The sequence below is a fragment of the Suncus etruscus genome, chromosome 4 (genome assembly GCF_024139225.1).
Source record: "Suncus etruscus isolate mSunEtr1 chromosome 4, mSunEtr1.pri.cur, whole genome shotgun sequence".
Classification (NCBI taxonomy): domain Eukaryota; kingdom Metazoa; phylum Chordata; class Mammalia; order Eulipotyphla; family Soricidae; genus Suncus; species Suncus etruscus.
The window spans coordinates 36685214-36709949 of NC_064851.1; the positions used below are offsets into that span (position 1 = coordinate 36685214).

The window sequence follows — 24736 nt, forward strand, 5'->3', positions numbered from 1 at the left end:
ATAAATTGAATGGTTAAATAAACAAATTAAATAGAACATAATGCATAATTTTCCTTTCAATAACATTAACTCTCAAAATCATAAATATTAGTAGGGTATTCCATAAAATAATTTGAAAATAAAAGTCCATTAAAATAATTATCCATTGGATCTGTATTCCTCATGCATTTGCCCTAAATATCAAAGCCAGTAATCAAAAATATGGAATAAGGAAGACCAATTAATTAAATAAGCATTGATTGGAGACCAACAAAAGCTCACAATTGTTTAATGAACCAGTTCTTTAGTGAAGCCTGGAACAAGAAAGAATAAGGCAAATAGAGATGTAACAGAAAGAAAAAGCTGAACTGTAAGCAGCTTCAGGAATGGGTAGTCACCTAGGGGCTAGAGAAATAATTATGAGTGCACCGGAATGTGGGGATTGAAACAGAACCACATACACAAGAATGAATATGTAAAATTACTAAGAAAATAAAAGACAAGATAAGGTTAGAAAGAAAAGAAAAGAAGGAAGAAGAAAGAAAGAAAGAAGAAAGAGAGAAAGAATGAAGAAAGAGAGAAAGAAAGAAAAAGAAGAAGGAAGGAAGGAAGGAAGGAAGGAAGGAAGGAAGGAAGGAAGGAAGGAAGGAAGGAAGGAAGGAAGGAAGGAAGGAAGGAAGGAAGGAAGGAAGGAGGGAAGGAGGGAAGGAAGGAAGGAGGGAGGGAGGGAGGGAGGAAGGAGGGAGGGAGGGAAGGAGGAAGGAAGGAAGGAAGGAAGGAAGGAAGGAAGGAAGGAAGGAAGGAAGGAAGGAAGGAAGGAAGGAAGGAAGGGAAAGAAAGAAAGAAAGAAGAAGAAAGAAAGAAGAAAGAAAGAAAGAAAGAAAGAAGAAAGAAAAGAAAGAAAGAAAAAAGAAAGAAAGAAAGAAAGAAAAGAAAGAAAGAAAGAAAGAAAGAAAGAAGAAAGAAAGAAAGAAAGAAAGAAGAAAAGAAAAGAAAGAAAGAAAGAAAGAAAGAAAGAAAGAAAGAAAGAAAGAAAGAAAGAAAGAAAGAAAGAAAGAAAGAAAGAGAGAGAGAAAGAGAGAAAGAGAGAAAGAGAGAGAAAGAGAAAGAGAGAAAGAGAGAGGGGGAGGGGGAGGGGGAGGGGGAGGGGAAAAGAGAGAGAAGAGGAAAGAAAAAAGAAGTTGGTTATTGATCTCCTAAATCCCCCCCAAACACTGACTTCAGTCCTTACCCATTATTAAAAGAAGAGGGAAAAAAAGCATCAACTGTTTTATAATTCAGTAGTTCATGGACTCAGTCAAGCCATGCAATAAAAAACAGATAAGAATAATATTAAACAACCTGGGCTTGGGAAGGTTGAGAGCACAAAGAATCAGGGAAAACCTAGATGGAATAAACTGGCTTCAAAAAGATTGCCATTAAAAAAAAGAAAGATTACAATCAGCAGTCAATAAATACCACATTTTATAATATCCACCCAAAATCTATGACTTAACCACAGTTATGGCTTTGAAAGAAAGGTCTATAGATATTCAACATGCAGTAGTTTTTTTCTACTGCACATCCAATAAGTGACTGAAGCATGTGCCTAGAGGAGGAGGTGAGATCCAATGCATGTCTCCTCACACATAAACAAGGTTCATTTGACCCAATAGCATCTTATTTAGAAAGTATATTCAGTTTATTCTTCATAAAAGAGTTAGTTCAGAAGGAAGGGACTTACCAGAATGCTGGATATATTTGTAGTGGTCAGGCTGCTTATATGAAGGTTGATTTTCTTTTTTCTGATTTTGGCACTCTTCTTTTTCATCTGTGTCTGAGGAGCTGCAGCTACTACTACAACTACTGTCACTGCTGTAATACTTCTGTTTCTTGAATATCTCAGAACTCTCCGGCATTGAACACAAAGGCTAAAACATAGGAGAAGATGAATTATTTTATTTTATTTTATTTTATTTTTATTTTTTTTATTTTTTATTGTTTGTTTTTTGTTTTTTGGGCCACACCCGGCGGTGCTCAGGGCTTACTCCTGGCTGTCTGCTCAGAAATAGCTCCTGGCAGGCACGGGGGACCATATGGGACACCGGGATTCGAACCAACCACCTTAGGTCCTGGATCGGCTGCTTGCAAGGCAAACACTGCTGTGCTATCTCTCCGGGCCAGATGAACTATTTTAATGATGACTGATGCATTTGCCACTATTTTCAATTCCTCATTATACTGATAGCTTATTAATGATGTCTAATCTCCAAAGAACTGTTGATAAAGACTAGTACTAGTCTACAATAGCATTCACTAATGATACTTTTCCTATAAAACTGTCTTTCTGAAATTAATTTAGTTCTATTCTGATGAGCAAAATATTATTTCTACATGAGTGAAATAAATTAAATTATTTAAAAATTAAAAACAAACAAAAACCTCACAAGAATATTCACCAGGAGCTTAGAGTGATAGAAGATCCTGTTCTTAGATAATTCCTAAATTCAATTTCTAGCACCCTATATGGTACGAGAGCACCAGTAGGAGTGATGCCTGAATACAGAGCCAGGTGTAAGCCCAGAGGTCTGGACAAAATATAAAGGCAAACAAAATAAAATAAAATAAAATAAAACAATAGAAAAGAAAAAAATTTACCCTACATATAGGGCACCTTGGGTATAGATATGGTATGGAATAAGCTCTGCTTTTAAAAAATAAAAATATTTACCAACACTCTTGCAAACTAATGTTCCTTCAACAAAAAGATAAAAATAAATATTCAGGGAAAATATTCACCAATAAAGGAATTAAAGAAAAAATATTACAAAAATCAAAGCCATGTATACCTTTCATTAGTCAACAAGAATCAAGAGATGCCCTTTTGACATATCTCATTCATGCTCAAAATTACTAAAAAAAAGAAACAACTGTATATGTGTGTTCTTGTGAGATGAGAAAGGAGTGAAAGGAGGAACCAAAAAGAAAAGAACAGGGTCAGAGAAACCTCTATAAATAGGATATATCAAGAAAGGCAAAAGATAGCTTCATCTGAAAATAGCCTCTGAGCTAAAATGAGATATAATAAAAAAAAAAAACAGGTCACATAACAAAAGAGATTAAAGAGATTTAAGTCACTATCTATAATAAATACACAAAGAAAAGGAAAAATATTGTATGTTCCTGATTGAAAAACTTAATATTATTAAAATGATCATTCTCTCCAAAACATTACAGATTTCTTTCAACACTTATCAAAATCCCTGTGGTATTTTTTCAGAACAGAGAGAAAATACTAGTAAAATTGATAGAGAACCACTCATCATAACTCACTACAATAGCTAGAACAATCCTAAAGAAGAGAAGAGGCATCTTGTTCCTGACGTCAAACTATACTTTGAAGTTATAGTAATCAACAGTGTGTGCTGGTCAAATACTTTGGAGTCAATCTGACTTGGTCCAGGAGACTGAGACTCCCCCCCCACCCCCACGCCAGACTGGTCTTCATGGCCGGCCCTGGCAACTCGGGCCCTGGGGGGCGGGCGGAGGAGGGAAACCCCTCCCCTACACATACTGGACCCGCTGTACTATTTATTACTAATACTAATTTTCAAAACCGCGCGGGCGCAAATATACTTTTTAAGCATTATCCAAAAACGTTCCTTATCCTAGACTGTTCCTAGGAATGGAATCAGGATGCCCAAGATTTGGATAAAACACTCAAATAGACCTTTATTCTCTAGTCTTTTTGTGGGCGTGACTTTTCATATTGACTCCAAAACTAAACCATAAACAGTCCATCTATATATTGTATGTAGTCTCTATTATGTATTGCCTCTCCCCTCACCCCTGTGTCTCTCCTACCCCCCTCACCTCCCAACCCTAAATCTTTATCTTCCCCTTATTTAACCCTCTTTATCCTCAGTTTCTAATTGAGTCAGTCACCAAGACTGACCTTCTGCCCCAACACACCACCATCCAGCTCCTCATTGAAAGACACCCTCTTAGTCCCCATCTCATGCCTAGACAAAGAACTACAACCAACACACCCGCTGACCCATGCTTGGTGGCCCCTCTTGCCCCCATCAAACTATGGACTGATGCATGATACCAGAATCAGCTTCAGCAAAACCCCTACTTCAAGGACAATACAGGGTTCCGTAATGCCGCAAAACATGTCTCAAACTCAACTATCACCTGTTGTCTTCAAATACCTTTGTTTTCTTTCTTTTTTTTCTTTTTAAACACAGGTTTATTTATCTGTTCTATTTTAATGTATACATATTTTTGCTATCCTTACCATTTTTGGTGCTGCTTGGTACTAAAGCCTTGCCTGGGATAAAATGGCAGATCAAAAACGGACCACAGAAACTGTGAGTATAACCAGTCATCCTTACCCAGAATAGCACCAGCAATCCAATATGAAGTCATACGTTTTTGTATGGGCACAGTAAATAAGGGTAAACCATAGACACAGAATAAGATCTTATCTTCTAGGGATAAGACCTCACACTTTTTATAACACTAGGTGCCTCCCATCCTGGACATGTGTCATGTGGATACAACCCAGTCACCAGGAGATTGGACAGTGTCAGTTCAACTCCAAACTCCAGATCCCAGATGTAGAACTGATACAGCTCTGGGCAACAACTCCAGGAACCAACTCCATTGGGAGAATTATAGCACAGCTCTGGCACTAACTTGTACCACTGATGATATGACAACGAGGAAATGATAACTTGACCCAAGACCAAGTTGTCTTATCACCTCACCTAACACTGGATGGAAACCAGAAGATGTACTGTCTTTTGAATAGTGAAAAATAAGAGCACCATGTACAGAAAACTGACTTTGACAACTGTGACTGGGCAGAACTATCCTTGGGACCGATAAGGAAAACCCTTTTCTAGACTGTAGACCAGAACTCTTATTAAATTAAAAAAAAAAAAAAAAGGATTTCTTATTGCAGAGGCCCAACTTGGACAACAGAGACTGAGCAGAACCTTTAGATCCATAATATCCCATACTTTGGCTTGGGGACTGAATGAAAACAGAGAGCATCTGATACAGAAGACTGTACACAACAATGGTGGAACAGAACCTTTAGAACCATAAAGACTCTAACCTAGACCCAGTCCTAGGACCTGTACAAATGCCAAGACTGCTGAATACAGTGGCCTCATTGTCTCACCCACAACTGAGAGTAAAGTTTCCTGGCACCACATACAAAGCCCTTGGGATGAGGTAATGAACACCTATGGAGCCAGGGGTTGATTCCATGATGGTATGCTTCAAGATGGAGAAGCCCTGAATCTCCTAGGCCACAGGAATTCCCATTCTCCCCCAATGCTTACTGTGCCTATACAAAAAAAAAAAAAGTGGAGGGAACACCAAACCCTACCACTGCAGTACCCCTTCTTTTTCTTGTTTTGTTTTGATTTGTTAGTTTTTGGCTTTATTTTCCTTCTTTCCTCCACTTTTCTCTTCCCTTTTCATTCCTGTGGTTATTATTTGGTGATTTTTTTTTTCTTTTCTCATTAGCCGAGTGCATTTTTTTTCTTCTTTTTCTCTTTCTTTTTTTGGTAGTTGTGGCCAATTTTTTTCTCTTCCTTTTTTCTTCTTTTTTTCTTTTTTTTTTCTTTTTATTCTTATCCTTTTTATCGCAAATGACAACAGAATAGACAATCTACAACAAGCTATAAAGTGGAGACCACTTGCACTAGTATTCTGGGGGGAAAGGGAGGGAGATATGAGATTATGAGATGCATGCTGGAAACGGGGGTGGAGGGAGGACAACACTGGGGTGGGAGTGCCCCTCATTTTTTGTCACTATGTACCATAAATAATGCTGTGAAAAATAATATACATATATATATACATATATATATATATAATGGCAATACTTCCAAACGTATTGTACAGATTTAACATGATTCCTCTAAATATACCCATGACATTCTTCAAAGAAGTGGATCAAACACTTCTACAATTCATTTGGAACAATAAATACCCTTGAATAGCTAAAGCACTCCTTGGGAAAAGGAATATGGGAGGCATTACTTTCCCCAATTTTAAGATGTATTACAAAACAATAGTTATCAAAACAGCATGGTATTGGAATAAAGACAGACTCTCAGATCAGTGGAATAGGCTGGAATACTCAGAGAATGTTCCCCAGACATATAACCACCTAGATTTTTATTAAGGAGCAAGAAATCCAAATTGGAGCAAGGAAAGCCTCTTCAACAAGTGATGTTGGCACAACTGTTTAGCCACTTGAAAAAAGCGAACTCAGACCCCCAGCTAATACCATGTATGAAGGTAAAATCCAAATGGATTAAAGACCTTGATATCAGATATGAAACTATAAGATATATAAAACAACATGTAAGTAAAACACTCCATGACATTGAGACTAAAGGCTTCTTTAAGGAGGAAACAGCATTCTCCAAACAATTGGAAGCAGAGATAAACAGGTGGGACTATATTAAACTGAGAAGCTTCTGCACCTCAAAGGAGATAGTGCCCAGAATACAAAAGCCATCCACTGAGTGGGAGAAATTATTCACCCAAAACCCATCAGATAAAGGACTAATATCCAAAATATACAAGGTATTGACAGAATTATACAAGAAAAAAAAACATCTAACCCCATCAAAAAATGAACAGACACTTTGTAAAAGAAGAAATGCAAATGGCCAAAAGGGCACATGAAAAGATGCTCCACAACACTAATCGTCAGGGAGAGCAAATCAAAACAACTATGTGTACCCGACCTCACGCCACTGAGATTGACTACACATCACAAAGAAGGAAAACAAGCAGTGCTGGTGGGGATGTGGAGAGAAAGGAACTCTTATCCACTGCTGGTGGGAATGCCATCTAGTCCAACCTTTATGGAAAGCGATATGGAGATTCCTCCACAAACTGGAAATTGAGCTCCTATATGATCCAGCTATACCACTCCTAGGAATATACCCGAGGAACACAGAAATACAATACAAAAATCCCTTCCTCACACCTATATGCATTGCAGCGCTATTTACAATAGCCAGACTCTGGAAACAACTAAGGTGCCCTTCAACAGATGAGTGGCTAAAGAAACTATGATACATATACACAATAGAATACTATGCAGCCGTCAGGAGAGATGAAGTCATGAAATTTTCCTATACATGGATGTACATGGGATCTATTATGCTGAGTGAAATAAGTCAGAGGGAAAGAGAAAGACGCAGAATAGTTTCACTCATCTATGGTTTTAAGAAAAAATGAATGACATTTTTAGCAGTATCTCAGAAAACAAGAGAGACGTGGGCTAAGAAGGCAGCTCATGACATAAAGCTCACCACATAGAGTGATGCGTGTAATTAGAGAAATAACTACACTGAGAACTATCATAATAATGTGAATGAATGAGGAAGTAGAAAGCCTGTCTCGATTACAGGTGTGGGTGGGGTGGGGAGGAGAGAGATCTGGGAAATTGGTGGTGGGAATCTTGCATTGGAGAAGGGGGGTATTCTTTACATGACTGTAATCATACAACTACAATCATATTTGTAATCATGGTGTTTAAATAAAGAAAAAAAAGAAATATTTTACTCAGAAAAGTCTCACATATGAGGAAAGTTGTTGATAAAGTACTAAGAAACATGCTCAAACCTTTCTCTGATTTCTTTGTTAATCTAAATAAAAGTGTGTGCTGAAAAAAAAAATAAAATCAGGCATTCATTTCAACTAAATAGAACTAACAGACCATAAATAAACTCTAGACATTTAGAAAGTTAAATGATAATAAGAAAGTCAAGATCATAAAAAGATCATAAAAAGAGGAAGGTGTGTCTCTTGAGAAGGTTAAGCCAATTTTCAAAAAAATGCAAAGAAGGGGCTGGAGTTATAGTACAGCAGGGAGGGCAATGTAACTTGCATGTGACTGACCCAGATTCAATCCCCTGAAATCCATAAGGTCCCCCTAGCCCACCAGTTGTGATTTCTGAGTGTAGAACCAAGGAGTAACCCCTGAGTACCCCCCCACGGGTATAGTAAAAAAAAAATACATAATAAAATTTGAGCACTATCTCTGAAAAACACAAAATAGCTCAAAATAGAAAAAAAAGGATGTTAAAAATATCCTAAAAAGGCAAATATTCAATGTTATGGGTTGTAATGGTCTTTAATGATTCAACTACAAAGACAAGGGAAACAAAACCACAAAAAATAAAAAAGTTAAAGCTTTACACTGGGGAAAAAAATAACAGTAAAACAAAAATAAACATTTTATTTTTTATTTCTTTTTAATTTATTTATTTTTGGTTTTGGGTCATTCCTGGCAGCACTCAGGAGTTACTCCTGGCTCTAAGCTCAGAAATTGCTTCTGGCAGGCTTGGGGGACCACATGGGATGCCGGGATTCGAACCACCATTGGTCCTGGATGCATGCAAGGCAAATGTTAATCAAAACAATAATGAGGAATCACTTCACATCAACGAGAAAGGCCTATCTAAGAAAAGTGTTGGAGACTCAAAAACACTAAAATATAAAATCTAATTTGCAACCACCAAACTGTCAGAGGTGCAGGCAGGGAGTGGGGGATGATGGAGTATGAGAGCACTGGTGATAGGAGTTGATATTGATTATTGGATTGGAGATGAAACACTACATACTTAAACTTCAACTTTCAATCATAGTTCTTTAAATGAACTAAAACAATTTTAAGCAAAAATATTTTGATAAATAAAAGTGCTGTTAGGAAACCAGAACCAAAGGAACCTTCATTCATAAATGACTTGGTTGTCCTAGTGCTGAGTCTTAATAAATATGTCCTTATAATATCAAAAAAAGTATTCACTTCTTCTAGGTTCTCTTGCTTTGTGGCATAAAAATTCTCAAAGAAATAGATTATTCTTTGAAATTCTGTAGTGTCTGTTGTAATATCACCTTTCATCTCTAATTCAGTAAATGTGGGTTCTCTCTGTAAGTTTTTCAATGGTTTACAAATACTTATTTTTAAGAGATCTAACTCTTGCTCTCATTGATCTTTTAGACTTGGGGGGGTTCCACTTCATTAATTTCTGCTCTAGATTTTATTATTTCTTTTCTATTGATTGCTTTCATCTCATTTTATTTATTTATATTATTATATCATTTATAGCATTTATTTATATTTTTCCAGTTTCTTAAGCTGTGTAGTCAAGTTATTTCTGTGGATCCCTTCTTCCTTCCTGAAGAAATCTTTGCAAGCTATAAATTTTCCTCTTAATACCTCTTTGGCTGTGTCCCACACATTCTGATAGTTCATGTTCTCATTCTCATTTATTTCCAGAAATATTTTGAGTTTCTCTCTGACTTACTCATTGTTCAGTACTGAGATGTACCAGAGTACAGAGTAGAGAATACAAATCTGAGTACCAGAGGGTGTACTACGGTCTAGAGTTATATAAAGATGAAATGGTATTTCATACCATTAAGAATTTAGAACCCCATGGTAAAGCAAACATGCAAAAAAGTTTCACTAAAGATACTCTATGAAGATGTTATCAATGTATCAGTGATACAAAAAAGAGAAATAGAAAATGTATATTTAATTAGGGGAGGAAGAGTTCACAAAGGTAGCAGTGGTTCGGTTTATTTTGAAAGGTCTTCAATCAAACAAGAAATGAATGTTTTGTTTAATATACAGGCATTCCAAAGACGTGAAAAAAGCATGAAAGTATACTTTATCATGGCTCATGTAAGGATGTAGTTTTGTTACTTGATGTATAAGGAGTAAGTAAAAGAAAATGAAAACATTTTTCAAGATTTTTACAATGTTGACTTTCTCTTCTAGTTTGACACATAACAAAATGCCATATGAATGTTGTAATGCCGATGAAAATAAAGCACCTGTCAATATTTTGTTGACATGACAGCTTTCTCTTTATTATTAAACAAACCTATCTTAATGATCCTAATTTCTCTGTTGCTTGGTCTGCAAACAATGTAGTTCACCATAAAGATCTTGAGAGTTGCCATTTGCCTTATCTATAATGCAATAAACACTTTTTTTGTTTGTTTGTTTTTTCATTTTGGTTTTTGGGTGATGCTCGGGGGTTACTCCTGGTTATGCACTCAGAAATCGTTCCTGGCTTGGGGGATAATATGGGACACTGGGGGATCAAACCGAGGTCTGTCCTAGGCAAGTGCAGGCAAGGCAGACGCCTTACTGCTTGTGCCACCACTTCAGCCCCTAAACACATGTTTCTGATTGAGGCAAGAAAACAATACTGTGAGTAAAATAAGGGGATGGATTCATAGAATTTTCACTAAAATTAGAAAAATAATTTTAAAATGTGAAATACTGACAATAATTTTTTGACTGAATCTATAAATATCATCTCCTTGCCTTTTTTCCTCACTGGATATTAGTCCATACAATTTCTTAAAATAAAAAAAAGGGAGGGACATCTGTTAGAACCGGAGTGATAACACAAGTAGTAGGACATTTGCCTTGCATACAGTTGACCTGGTATGGACCCAGATTTGATCCCTAGTGTCCCATATAGTCCTCTGATCCTGCCAGAAGCGATTTCTGAGACAGATCCAGGAGTAACCCCTCCGTGCTGCCAGGCAGGGTCCCAAAACCAAAATAAATTTAAAAAATTAAAAATGGCTATCTGTTATTCTTATCAAAAGAAATAAAATCACAAAATACAGGGCTCAGCAGTCACTGAATTTTACATTTGAGCTTTGTGTGGCATTGAGCACCAACATGTATAGCCTGATATAGTCTGACAGACCCCCTTAAGCATAGTTTATAAGCACCTGAGCATCTCCAGAGTGATTCAGCAGATTCCACAACACCAGAGGGCCCATGTAGCACTGCATCCTCAGGTTTAGCAGTCAACCATCTAATCTGCTTAGCTAAGTAGAGGGGGGAGTGGCCTTTGTGACCCTGACCAATCTTTGGGAGGACCAGAAGTGTGTAGTATATTGCATTTAATGTAATTTATTATAAAATAATAAAAAATTAAAATGCAGTGCCTAGCATTAACTTTGATATTCAAGAAGATAGCGAAATATACCTTTGGTCCTCGAGGCTTGGGAGTTCTTCCCATCAACTTTTCATCATCAATTTCACATTGCTCCAAAAGATCCAAAATATCTTCTTCCTTGAAAAATATTTAATAACAATTATGATCACTAATAGATTCTAGAATTGTCAGTCAATAATCCTTAAAAGATAGTATATAACATGTACTCCTGGAACTGGATAAAATATAAAATAAAATATGAGATAAAATATGAAATAAGGAATGATTATAAAATAAAAAACTCAGTAATTATGGAAATAGGAATAATACATAGATAAAATTCACTGCGAATGATCATGAACACACATATGCTTATGTTCCTTACACAACTAAATCTTGATACAATGTCTATTGGATGCTTTGCCATATCTAAAAGTTGGAGTTAGAGAAATATCCCAATACAATGCTTGCACTGCATGCAGCCAACCTGGATTTGATCTCCAGTGGCACATAAGGCCTGACAGGAATAATCCCTGATTACAGAACCAGGAGTAAGCCCTGAGAACTGTAAGGTGTGACTCAAAACTAGAAACATACAAAAATTTTCAAAAAAAATCTATTTAATGTTCCAGGCCAATGAATAATCATCATATACTGATTGGTGCAAAATATTATAACTTCAGAAAGAAAACTTATAATTTGTTGAGAAATTTCAATATAATATAAGTAAATTAAAATTAAAGTGTATTACAAAAAAAAATCTTTAAAATTTTATGTTATATCCATTCTATTGAATGAGTATTTTTATTCTCTTTTAGAGTTAATCTGAAGTTAAAAGGGAAAGTTATGAAGTCATACACTAAGATGGCTTCTTTGCATAACAATTTTCTATGAATACATATATTCATATATATACTGAAAGAGTACAAACTGCTACATTGAGTTATTTATTCATTTAACTTATAAAGTATTTTTTTATAAGTCAATGGTGTTAAAGTTCAGTTTTCAGTACAAATATTTTAGTGAAATTTGAAGTATCATACAATGAAAATTTGCAAAATAAGTGAACTCCTCATTCAAATAAAATAAACTTAGTTACTAAACTAAATAAAGGTCAAAGAGATAGACTAGGGGTTAAGGTACTTACTTGCACAACATATGCCAACTTTGGTTTGATCCCCTATACCAGGTAAGATCCCTGATAAAAGTGAGGAGGTATTCCTGAACACCATTTAGTGTGGCCCCAAAACCCAAATAAAAGACAATAATTTAATGGCACTATGGAGAAAGTAATAATATGAAGTTGCTTGTCTAGCATGTGGCTTTGGACATTCTTCCGATACCATATATGATCTTCCAAGCAGTGTGAGGCCTAGACCCTGAGCACAGAGAGCCAGGTGTGGCCCAACAACAAGAAAGGAAGTACAACAAGTAGTCTTCCACCCTGTCCTGTATAAAAATCAATACACAAATCTAAATATTGAGAGAAAGTTCTTAAATGAGCAGACCACTTTTCATTTTAATATCCCTTGTCAAGTCTGAATATGGATGAAGATAGGATCCATAAAAGTCAGAAAATCCAGTGGGACTTTCAATGAACATGTAGCCCAGTATGATATGCAGAGGCAAGCTGAAAATGTTGTTCATCTTAAGGCTCTCTCCAGTAGTTTGCATATATTGCTTTTTCATCTTAATCAGCATATTCTAGTGTGAGGATGAAGGAAGGCATAGAGAGAAAGAAATACTTCTCAAAGTAGTACATTTCCTTAAATACCAACAAAGAAAAAGACCTGGAAGCCAGGGAGATAGCTTTGCATAGATAAGAACACAAGTTCATTCTCCAGTATGTCTGGTAGCATCCAGCAGACCAAGTCTAAACCGAGCTCAATCAACAAGTCTTAGCACTGAACCATCTGACTGATCATTGCCTAGAGTCAATGAGATGAAATTCCATGAGAATTCTTGGGAAGCCACCCATCCTGAAAATAAATAAGTGTCCCAATAATTTGCTTCTGTTCTCTTTGTTTCTGGTTTCAAAGCCCTGGTGACACTTCTGATGTTTATTTTATATAATTTTACCTGTTTTCCTAAATATATATTATGGATTCTAGTCAAATCTCCAGGTTTTTAATCTACGTTAACCATGTGTATACTGCTTTTCCAAAGACATTTATTGAAAAGATGTACCTTGCTTCATTTCATGTAATTAGCACCTTTGTCATTAATTAACTGGCCACCAATCTTAAGGTTTATTTCAGAACTTTCAATTCTGTTCCATTGGTCTGTGAGTCTGTTTTTGCTCAAATATCACTCGGTTGTAATTATTATAGCTTTCCTTTACAATTCAAGTCAGAAAATATAATTCCACCCTTCTTTTTTTAATAGAATTGCTTGCCTATTAGGCGAGTTTAGAATTCCATGCAAGTTTTGAGCAATATGGTGAGAGATCACTGCTTATGGAAATGTTGTCTAGTTTAAAGACTGTGTAAATCAATATGATATGTCAGAAAATAAAAAAAAAGAGGGGGGGCGGAGAGATAGCACAGCGGCGTTTGCCTTGCAAGCAGCCGATCCAGGACCAAAGGTGGTTGGTTCGAATTCCGGTGTCCCATATGGTCCCCCGTGCCTGCCAGGAGCTATTTCTGAGCAGACAGCTAGGAGTAGCCCCTGAGCAACACCGGGTGTGGCCCAAAAACCAGAAAAAAAAAAGAAAATAAAAAAAAAACTGAGCAGAACTCTCATAAAAACCAGTGAAACCATTTCTTAACAACTATCCCCTAAATACAAAAACATTCAAAGGATATATGTACACCAAAATTCACTGCAGTGCTTAGCAAAATAGCTAAGATAGGGAAACAATACAAATGTCCAACTACAGGTGAATAAATTAAGAATTTGTGATATATATATATATATATATATACACACAATGTAAGAGTACTCAACTGTATGAAAATATGAAATTGCGAAATGTACCACTATGTTGATAGAACTACAGGACTAATGCTGATGAAATCAGTTAGAAGGAGAGGGAAGATAAAGAATGATCTCTCACTTGTACAGATACACAGTAAGGGAGCAACAAGTGGCTACAAGCAACAGAATTAGAATCTTGGTTTACAGAATTAAATTTGCCTATCTAGTGGTGGTGTTAGGAGAACATGGAACATTGGTGGAAGGAATTAGGCACTAGAGTGGTAGACGTAACACTGGAACAATGTATACGTGAAACTATCATTAACAGCATTATAAATCATATTAACACAATGAAACCTGGAGAATATAAGATAAAGAGGCCTGAAGATATTTCCCCCTCGTGGCATTTGAAACAAAAAGTAAAATAAAAACAACTATAATCCATCCTGAAGCCAGTTTAATTTCTCTTTTTTTACTTGATTTAAATATAACATAACTGCATAAATTTAAGGTACATATGTAAAGTATGAAATGCCTGAATACCTATATGTCTACACTGAACTATAGTCTTATAGTGACAGCTCCTCTACTATGTATAAGAATTATATTTTTGTTAGATTAAGACTAAAATATAAATAATGTATAGATAAGATAGATATAGATAAGATTAAGATATAATTAAGATTCATCTTCTTAACAAGTTGAAGGCCCTAATATAATAATTTTTCCACTCACTATATTGTAAATTAAATTTCCAGGAATTATTTATTATTAGTTACAAATCAGTGACCAGAAAATGCATGGGTTTTTTTTTTGATAGTAATTTTCTGACGTTTTATTGTGGGGGAGGGCAGCCCTGATATTACTCCTGACTCTGCACTCAGAAATCGCTCCTGGCTTGTTCGGCAGACTATATGGAAAGCCAGGGATGGAACCCAGGTCAGCCACAGCTGTGCTATCACTCAACCCCAATTCTTGACATTTTTTTTTGTTTGTTTTTTTTTTGGGCCACACCCTGTGATGCTCAGGGGTTACTCCTGGCTATGCGCTCAGAAGTTGCTCCTGGCTTCTTGGGGGACCATATGGGACGCCGGGGGATCGAACCGCGGTCCGTCCTAGGCTAGCGCAGGCAAGGCAGGCACCTTACCTCCAGCGCCACCGCCCGGCCCCAATTCTTGACATTTTTAATAATTTTTTAACTGAATCACTGTGAGATAGTTACAGTTACAAAGTTGCTCATTATTGAATTTGCCATAAAATGTACAACACCCTTCAGTAGTGCATATTTCTTGCAATGTCCCCAAATTTCCTCCTGTCCTCCCCCTGCTCTCCCCTTACTTGCCTCTGTGGCAGTTTATTTTCTCCTCTTCTTTTCCTTCTCCCTCCCATCCCCTTCAATCATTTCCAGTTGTTATACTGGTCCCTTCTCTACCCTAATTTAACTGTCCCACTATTTGTAGCAAGCTTCCTACCATGGACTGCTCCTCCAGTCCTCATCTCTATTGTCTTTGAATATTATTACCATACTCCATTTTTTTTATGTCCAACACATCATTCTATGTCTATCTCTCTCCTTCTCCCTCTAACTTAATATCTTTTATTCCCTTATTCATCAAATTCTGGAAGCCATCATTTTACTCAGTTTCATGCAAATTTGCTTTTTTCAGACCTTATATGTGTGATTTCATGTAATTTTTTTCTCCATAGAATTCATCTTATTTCACATCAGATTCCAATGTCCATTCATATCACAAATTGTGGGATTTCCTTCTTTCACATAGTTGAATATTTTATTATATATCACTTCACATTTAATTAGCCATTCTTATACTAACAGGCACAGATATTGTTTCCATAAATTGGCTATTGTGAATAAAGCTTCACTAATCACAGGGAGCATTTTCTCTTTGATATCCTGTTTACAACTTCTCTGTTCAAATACCCAGAAGGAAAATGTCTGAATCCATTTACATTCCTACCATCAATAGCTCATTTTTTTCAATATATTTTCCAACATCTGTCATCTCATCATTTTGTTGATCCTAATAGGAGTGAGATGAAATCTTATTGTGATTTAAACATTTCCCTGATGATTCAAAATGATGACTTTATTTTCAGGTATTAGTTGGCCCACATGAATGTTTACTTTAGAAATATGTCTATTCAGTGCCTGTGTTCATTTTTTAAATAAAATTCTTTAATTTTTGTTGATTTAATTGCTGTTGAACTCTTTATAAAATTTAAATATTAACTTCTCATCCAGTATGTGGTCTGAAAAACTTTTCTTCCCATTCTGTACACTGACTTTTCATCCTTTGTTTCTTAGTTGTGCAGAAACATCTAGATTGGTGTAGTCTCATCTTTAATTTTTGGTTTTGCTCAGTTTCTCTTTGGCATTTCCCACTCTAACACCTAAATATAATGAAGCTATGTCTCAATTTTGATATGTTTAAGTCTTTATGGTTTTCAAATAAACAATTAATATTAAATATTAAACAAATAAAAATAAGAGCACATTCAAAATAACAACAAAATGATAATCAAAAGGGAAGCAAATCAGTAAAATTAAGCCCACAAGTGACCATAATGTTAAAATTAACAGACAATGGTTTTTAAATAAATGTTAGATACATGTTAAATGAAATTCATTTTGAAAATAGAATAATGAAAAATGCATGACTTCAACAACAAAATAATTTTAAAGTCAAATAGACATTTTTAGTTGATAAATAGAATATTAAGTAGTAATTGTATGGGCTCAGTGGCAGATTAGACACAGGAAAGATATACTGAAAAAAATAAGTCAAAATAAAGCACAGAATGGGAACAAAGAAAAGAAAAATAGGGTATCAGCGACATGTAGGACATAGCTTAATTATATGTGTAACTTGAATCTTATAAGGACACGAAATGCAACAATTGCCAATCTCTTGTAAGGAAACAATTTACAATACAACATACAGTAAAAAACACCAGAAGAAATAATAAAGAATTTTCAAAAATGAATGAAGGTTATTAACCCACACTTCAAATAGTTGAAAAAACTACAATCAGGATAGAGAAAAATAAGTTAATAAACAGATACATCACAGGGCCTGAGCGGTAGCACAGCCTTGGGGCGTTTGCCTTGCACATGGCTGACCAGGACGAACCTCAGCTCTATCCCCAGTCTCCCCGGCTTGGTCCCCCAAGCAAGGAGCATTTTTGAGCGCATAGCCAGGAGTAACTCCTGAGCGTCACAGGGTGTGGCCCAAAAACCAAAAAATAAATAAACAGATACATCAAACCAAGTAATAAAATGAAAAAAAGCAGGCAGAAAAATAATGGCTAACTTCTGAAGAGAAGCAAAGAAAACAAGGTGACAAGGATTAATTAACATAATAAAAATGTCTTAAGTCCAAGGATAAGAATGAAAGAATTCTATTCCCAAACTACAATTGATTTATTTTTAGGAGGATGGGCTCATCAGTTGTGCTGAGGAGGTCTGGGGGCCACAATGGTAACACTCAACAAAAGAGATGGTTGTGGAACCTGCGAGGTGGCGCTAGAGGTAAGGTGTTTGCCTTGCAAGCACTAACCAAGGAAGGACCACGGTTCGATCCCCCAGCGTCCCATATGGTCTCCCCAAGCCAGGGGCAATTTCTGAGAGCTTAGCTAGGAGTAACCCCTGAGCATCAAATGGGTGTGGCCCGAAAAGAGAGAGAGAGAGAGAGAGAGAGAGAGAGAGAGAGAGAGAGAGATGGTTGAATTCGAGGGTCATTCCAAAGATCACAGAACTACATGAGGGGATCTAGAAAATGGGGAGAGGGGAAATGTGATGCTGCAGATTTTACTCATGCAAAGCATTTATTTGCCCTTGGCCTATCTGTCCAGCCAATCAATTACTGTTCTTAAATAAAGCCAAAAAATACACAATTTTAGAGCAAATTTGTTTTTTTAATAATTATAATAATAATAGCAGAAATTTCATCACCACTGCATTCATGCTTTAAAGAGTACTAGGACAGTTTCTTCAAAGTGAGAGAAGATGGTCCTGCCAGCAGCATGAATCTACATGATGGAATGAAGAACACAAGAAAAGATAAATATGTGGGTAAGTATGAAAGCCTATTTGGAAAACAAAAGTCACTGCTCTACAAAAAAACTGCATTTAAGGCTTATAAAATATATAAAAGTAAAATATATGATTTTATATATAAAAAAGCTGGAGGGAAGCTTTAAATTAAACTAAATCTTAACATAGTAAACAAAGTGGTAAACTACTACTACATGATAAGCTATTATAATTTAAGGATGTATAATGTAATTTACTTCTAAAGATTTCAATAAATGATACAATTATAACTAAAACTCAAGAGACAATGATGTAGCTTAATTTTTTAAAAAAAGAACTGATTTCCCCAAAACAGAAGAAGCAAGTGAAGAATTCTTTATTTTTTCTAAAAAAAGAAAGAAAATGAAAACTAAGAGTTTAGATAGAAGCCCAAACACCATATTAGTAACTGCATGAAATTATAAAACTGTATTTAAAACAAATGTGTCCCTAGGAATATAAATTGGTGTAACTTGACTACTTTAGGACATATTATAAAGTTCCTCACAAAGCTAAAAATACACTATAATCCAGTTGTCATTTGTCTAAAAAATGATACTAATATAAAGAGTTATATCAAGGGTAAAGAGATGGGAAGGTGCATGTACTGCATATAACCAACCTCAGTTCAATTTCTATCATGACATAGTCCCTCTATACCCTAAGAATTGCGGATATAACCCTAAAGGCTCCTAAACACCAGTGGGGTGGCCCAAGTAGCTCCAACACCAAAGAGTCAAAAAGGCATTGAAGCCTCAGTACCTCACACTAAACCACAAGCGAGACAGTATGAGAATGGCACAAGCCTCCCAAGAGTCATGGGCACAGCTTAGGAGATCCCCAAAGTCATATGCACCCCAACAGTTTTACAGCATTATTCTTATAACTAAGCAATGCCATGTTCCCATCAAAGATATAAAAAACGATATGACACAGTTACACAGCAAAATGATATACAAATTATAGAAATAAGTACTATTTTACCATTCAAAGAAAATGCAAGTAGATCAATAAAACTGTTCAAAGCAAAATTCATCAGAAAAATGGTAAGTACTGGATGATTTCACCAAATGTGTAATTTGTGAATTTGTAAATATAAAATTTACAAATACACAAAATAAAATACAGTAACAATTCACAAAAGAACTAGAGAGTCTAAAGGAAAAAAGTGAAGGAGTGCTTTAAAATGTATATAATGATATATATTTACCATATATGTGTTAAAAATAAGAACGTAGGTAAGTGCAAAGTAACTGAAGAAAGGAGATCTAATAATTAAACTATAATCATAAGGTAGGAGGTAATGTAGCCATACCAATCACACAAAGTAAATTTTAAGACAAGGAATATTATCCAAAATGAAGAAAAGATTTCAAAAATAATGAAAAGTTCATACAGAAAATACCATCATAACACAACCTCAAAGAATACAAAATAAAAATAAATAGCACCTGCGTCAGAGCAATAGTACAGTGGGTAGGATATTTGCCTTGCAAGTGACATACCCAGGTTTGATTCCTGGCATCCCATATGGTCTGTTGAACCTGCCAGATTTCCTGAGCACAGAGTCAGAAGTAACCCCTAAGCACAGTGGATGTGGCCCAAAAGCCAAAAAAAAAAAAAGGGACAGACTAAATCTATGATTCCATTTAGAACTTTTAACACCTTTCCACCAGTAATTAGAATAAAAAGGCCAAAACAATCCAAAAAGATGTATAATATTTGAACAATAGACAAATTATGTAAAATTAAATACATAAAACTCTATACTAGAACCTATAGTATATTTATGATTTTCAAAAAGACTTGGAAAGTATTTACTAAAATAAATACTATATTGAGAGAGAATAAGTTTTAATTCATTTTATAGGACTGAAACTTAATAGATTTTGAATATCAAAGAACTAAACTAAATATCCTTTACTAAAGCTTCTATAATTTAAATAGACAGATGTGAAGGAAGTAACTTCTAAATAACAAAAATAAAAATCAGAAAATAAGTTGAACTAGCAGCTCATAAAAATATAATATATAAATAGCTCTAGAGGACTGCATATATGTAGCTCAGTAGTAAAGTATATGACTTGCATGTGTCAGATCTTGAGTTCAATCCTCAGCATCACACACACAAACACATACACACAAATAGATATAGGTATATTATATAAAAGTAGTAAAGCTTGCACTGACAACAAACAGGAAAAGGAAATGTTTATAAAATCATATTAGCAATAGCAGTAAACATCACTTAATTCACAATTTAATCAAAGATTTGCTCTGTTTATGCACTGAAAACATTAAATATATTGACTGGATAATTAATATTCAGATAAAGATGTATATCCTGAATAAAAGGATCAGAGGAATCAGGGATTAATTTTATAAACTCCCCATAATCTATTCTAGTTTTCTTACTATCTCAATTAAATTTCAAGAAAAATCTGTAACAAATTCTCAAGTCAACTCTAAAATTTATATGGAAATTTAAGAGTTTAAAAAGCCAAAGGAATCTGAAAAAGATCAAATTGGACAGCTTGCTTTATGACTTTAGCAACTGATACAAAGCAGCAGCAATAAAGATATTGTGAAATTTGTTTATGAACAGGCCTGCTAATAACACTTCTTGGCATCTATTCCAAACCAAAAAATATTCAAAAAATATACAAGGCACTGGTAGAACTCAGCAAAAACAAATATATAACCCCATTCAATAATGGAAAGAAGAAAATGAAAGATTTTCCTCAAAGAAATAATACAAATGGTTGAAAGGCACATTAAAAAATTCTCCACAGCACTAATCATCAGGGAGATGCAAGTCAAAACAACAATGAAAAAATGATCATACACCACAGAGAGACTCTGTGAGAGACTCCACAGAGACTGGCACATGGATGTGGGGAGAAAGGGACTCTCATTCATTGCTGGGGTCAGAAAGGGACTCTCATTCACTGCTGGTGAAAATGTAGACTGATCCTGCCTTTTTAGAAAACAATATGTATATTCCTCAAAAAACTAGAAATTGAGTTTCCATTGATGCAACAATAATACCCCTAGGGATATATTTTAGGAAATCAAAAATGCCATGCTTTAGAAAAGCCCTCTGCATTCCTATGTTCATTTACAATATTTACAATAGCCAAGACCTGGAAACAACTCTGGTGCCTGAGAACAGGTGTGTGGCTAAAGAAACAGTGGTATATCTACACAATGGAATACTATGCAGCTATTAGGAAAAATGAAGTCATAAAATTTGCTTCTAGAAGGATAGATGTAGAGAGTATTATGCTGAGTGAAATGAGTCAGAGGAGAGTATTAGACATAGATAATATCATTTCTTTGTGGAATATATGAAAAATAAAAGATAGTATAGTTATACTATATATAGTATAGTAATAATATCCAAATATAATAGAGAGAAGAGTCCAGAGGATCAGTCCATGGTAGTAAGTTTCCCACAAAAAGCAGTGAGTGCAGTTAGGGTAGAGAAGGGTTTACTATGACAATGCCAGTTGGAATTGATTGGGTGCTAAAAGGGTATAAAATAATATGCATAGTACCCCTTCATTAACAATAGTGTAAACCATAGTGTCATAAAGGAAGAGAGAACAAGAGGGGGGGGTGGAATGCCTTCCTCAGAGGCAGTTGTGGCAAAGGTTGTGGAGGGGAAACAAAGGACATTGGTGGAGGGAAATGTGCACCGGTGCAAAGTGATGTAAATTCTATGACTGAAACTCAATTATGAACAATTTTGAAATCATAGTGTTAAATAAAGTCATTATTTGAAAAAAATAGTTGTATATATACAGAATAAAAAACTATGCAACTCTAAGCAGGAATAAAATCATGCAACTCTATAGTAAATTGTATAGAACTAGAGGATATCATGTTAAGTGGTTGTAAGCCAGCAAGAAAGGGATAGATACAAAATAATCCTTTAATATGTGGGATTTAAGCCCACCTAACAAGGCAACAACAAAGAGCCAAAGACTGCATAATGAGAGAAATGATCCATGCAACTGAGTTGGTGGGGGTGGAGGTGGGAAGAAGAGTTGAAAGGTAGAGTATTAAGATTCTTGAAAGAAGGAAGAGAGTACACTGGTGATAGTTGTGCAGTGGTTGAAATTATGTGTCTGAGAAAAGATCACTAATAGTATTGAAAATCATGGGGCCAGAACAATAACACAGCATGTAGGACATTTGCCTTGCATGCCAACCTGGGTTTGATACCCCACCTCCCATATAGTCTCCCAGCCTGCCAGGTGTAACTTCTGAGCACAGAGCCAGTAGTAACCACTTAGCATCGCCAGTTGTGCACCCCCCAAAAAAAATAACCCAGCAGTGTGAATTATAGAATTTTAATCAATTAAATTTTTATTTTTAAAAAATAATAGGTTTGCAGATCAATGGAATTGAAATAAGTGAAAAGTAAAATTTTACATTTTAAAGAATAGAGGGGAGAAAGGAATTATATGTTAATCCTAAATATTAGGTACCAAGTACTTTATAAATATGTTTGCTAACATTGATTTTATTTTAACAACTCTTCAAGTTTAGTTTTAATAATACTATTTTAGTAACTTATGAATTAGTTATCAAAAATTTAGCCTATAAAATTTATACAAACAGAAGCTGGAATTTAATGGAATGCACCTATATTATTCAAAAATCTATAGATTTTTTTTAGCAGAAAAAAATGAAGGTAGGAGTTAGGATATTGAGAAGTTGGAACATCTTTTGTTCACAGGAGAGAGAAATAGAATAGGCAACAAAAAAAGAAACAAAGGGTCTTATGGTCTGGGTCAAAAAAATGAAAGGGCCATAAATCATAAATCTAATAGAAAAACCTGCATATATAAAAGGGGAAAATCTGAAGTAAAAAATGACTGGGGTTTCCTTCTTTGAGGTCAAGTCAGCTTAAGAGTGGCCTCATATCCTTCTGTTACAAAATTTAAGTAGAAAAAACTATAGCAAAAAATAAATATCTCCACAATAACTATTATTGTGATTTTGGGTGGGAATTTTGGGTGCAGAGGATACACCTGGATCTATTCAGGACTTACTCCTGGCAGTGCTCAGGAACTATATCTGATCAAAACAAGTAAACCTATAGAAAGAAAGTGCCTTACTCTATCACTCTCTCAATAAAGAATCCAAGACACTAATTATCTCCTTACAGTTTTAACAGTCCATATAAACTTATTTGTCTAATAGTATGTTAACAGGCATGATGCAAAAACTGGATTAGCACTTACACACTGATCTTATCTTCTTAAAATGCTTCGTCATGTTAACCCGAATTCCCATAGCAGAGCCAGGAGAGAGTGCAATGTTTAGGGCACATGACTGGCATGTACCAGAACCAGATTCATTTATTAACACTACATGGTCAAACATCACCAAGTACAGCCCTGGAGGCCCACAACACTGCCATTGTGGCCTAGGTAATCCCTAGTATCAGTACTGCAAGGTCCAAGCACTACTATATCCTAGAGACCTTCCATTGAACTGCCATTACAGTTGGCCAAAAATTGCCTATTAGATATTGAGGCTCCCTGATCACTAGTTAAAAGCCAACTTCACACACAATAAAAGACATTTGACAAAGTGGAAACAACTCCAGATCTCTTCTCTCTCTCTCTCTCTCTCTCTCTCTCTCTCTCTCTCTCTCTCTCTCTCTCTCTCTCTCTCTCTCTCTCTCTCTCCTCTCTCTCTCTTCCCCTCACCTTTCACAGTACTGAAAAACGATGTTGATGAAATACCCTATCAGATGTCAAGATCTTCTAAATCACCATATTAAAAACGGAGGAATCTATAATGCTAGAGTCAAAAAAAAATGAGAGTATCATAAAACACTAAGCTAACTCAGTGTATTTTTTTTCAGTTACACATATACATCTTTGAAATCAGATATTTTTATTATAATACATAATACAAAAATCAATAGTCTACCATGGAGCAAATAGATAACAAGAGTAAAGCATTAAATCCGTATGTGGCTGACCCCAATTAAATCCTTGGTACTGGACATGTCACTGAGTACCATCAGAGGTCACTCCTTAACATAGAGCCAAGAATAACTTCTAAGCACTGCCAGGTGTGACCCCAAGTAAAAAAAAAAATCTCTCATGACTGATTTTCCTCAGTAGATAATATGTCTATAAAATCACTTAGATGGTTATAAAATGGTGCCAGCTATTAAAATATAAAGAAAATGAATGTTAAAAATTAAAGTATTTTTACATGTGAACTAGGTGAGTTGTTTTAAGACATACCTTATGGTTTCTTTTTGATAAAGAAAGGGGAGAGGGTGAGCCACACTGCAGTGTTTGAGTTCTACTCCCAGTACTAGAAGTACTCTAGTATGCCAAAAAATCCAAGATGGGCCCTCTGCATGCACTAACAGGTGTTTAACTTATTGACTATCTCTCAGGCTTCTGTATACTTCATTCTTTCTCTATTAACAGCTACATATGTACCTTCATCCTTTTCAATGGATTATTCATCTCTCGCTGGAGTGAAGATGCTCTTCCTGAAAGGAAGGTCTGAAAGGCAACTGCCAACAAATGTTCATACTTTGCAAGAAGCGCTTTATCTTCAGGAGGATAAATTCGTCTAAAATAAAATCAGATTAACCAATATGTGTTAAAAGAACTAGCAGCACATGAACTAAGTCAAGTATTTGGCAAACTACATACTTAGTGCCAATCTCTTTACTAAGTGCTGGAAATAAAGATGAATTATGATAAACTTATGGAAATAA

The 24736-nt window shown here is 35.4% G+C and overlaps 1 protein-coding gene across 4 annotated transcripts in view; it reads right to left on the minus strand.

Moving 5' to 3' along the window:
- The window catches only part of TTLL7 (tubulin tyrosine ligase like 7), a 147893-nt gene that overhangs the window by 42711 nt on the left and 80446 nt on the right, over positions 1–24736 (minus strand). For all 4 annotated transcript variants that reach the window (XM_049771243.1, XM_049771241.1, XM_049771242.1 and 1 more), the window contains 3 exons: positions 24453–24588; positions 11019–11105; positions 1703–1889 (listed from right to left, as the gene is read on the minus strand). In XM_049771243.1, coding sequence (XP_049627200.1) covers positions 1703–1889; positions 11019–11105; positions 24453–24588 — 410 coding nt within the window. The remainder of the gene's footprint in view (positions 1–1702; positions 1890–11018; positions 11106–24452; positions 24589–24736) is intronic.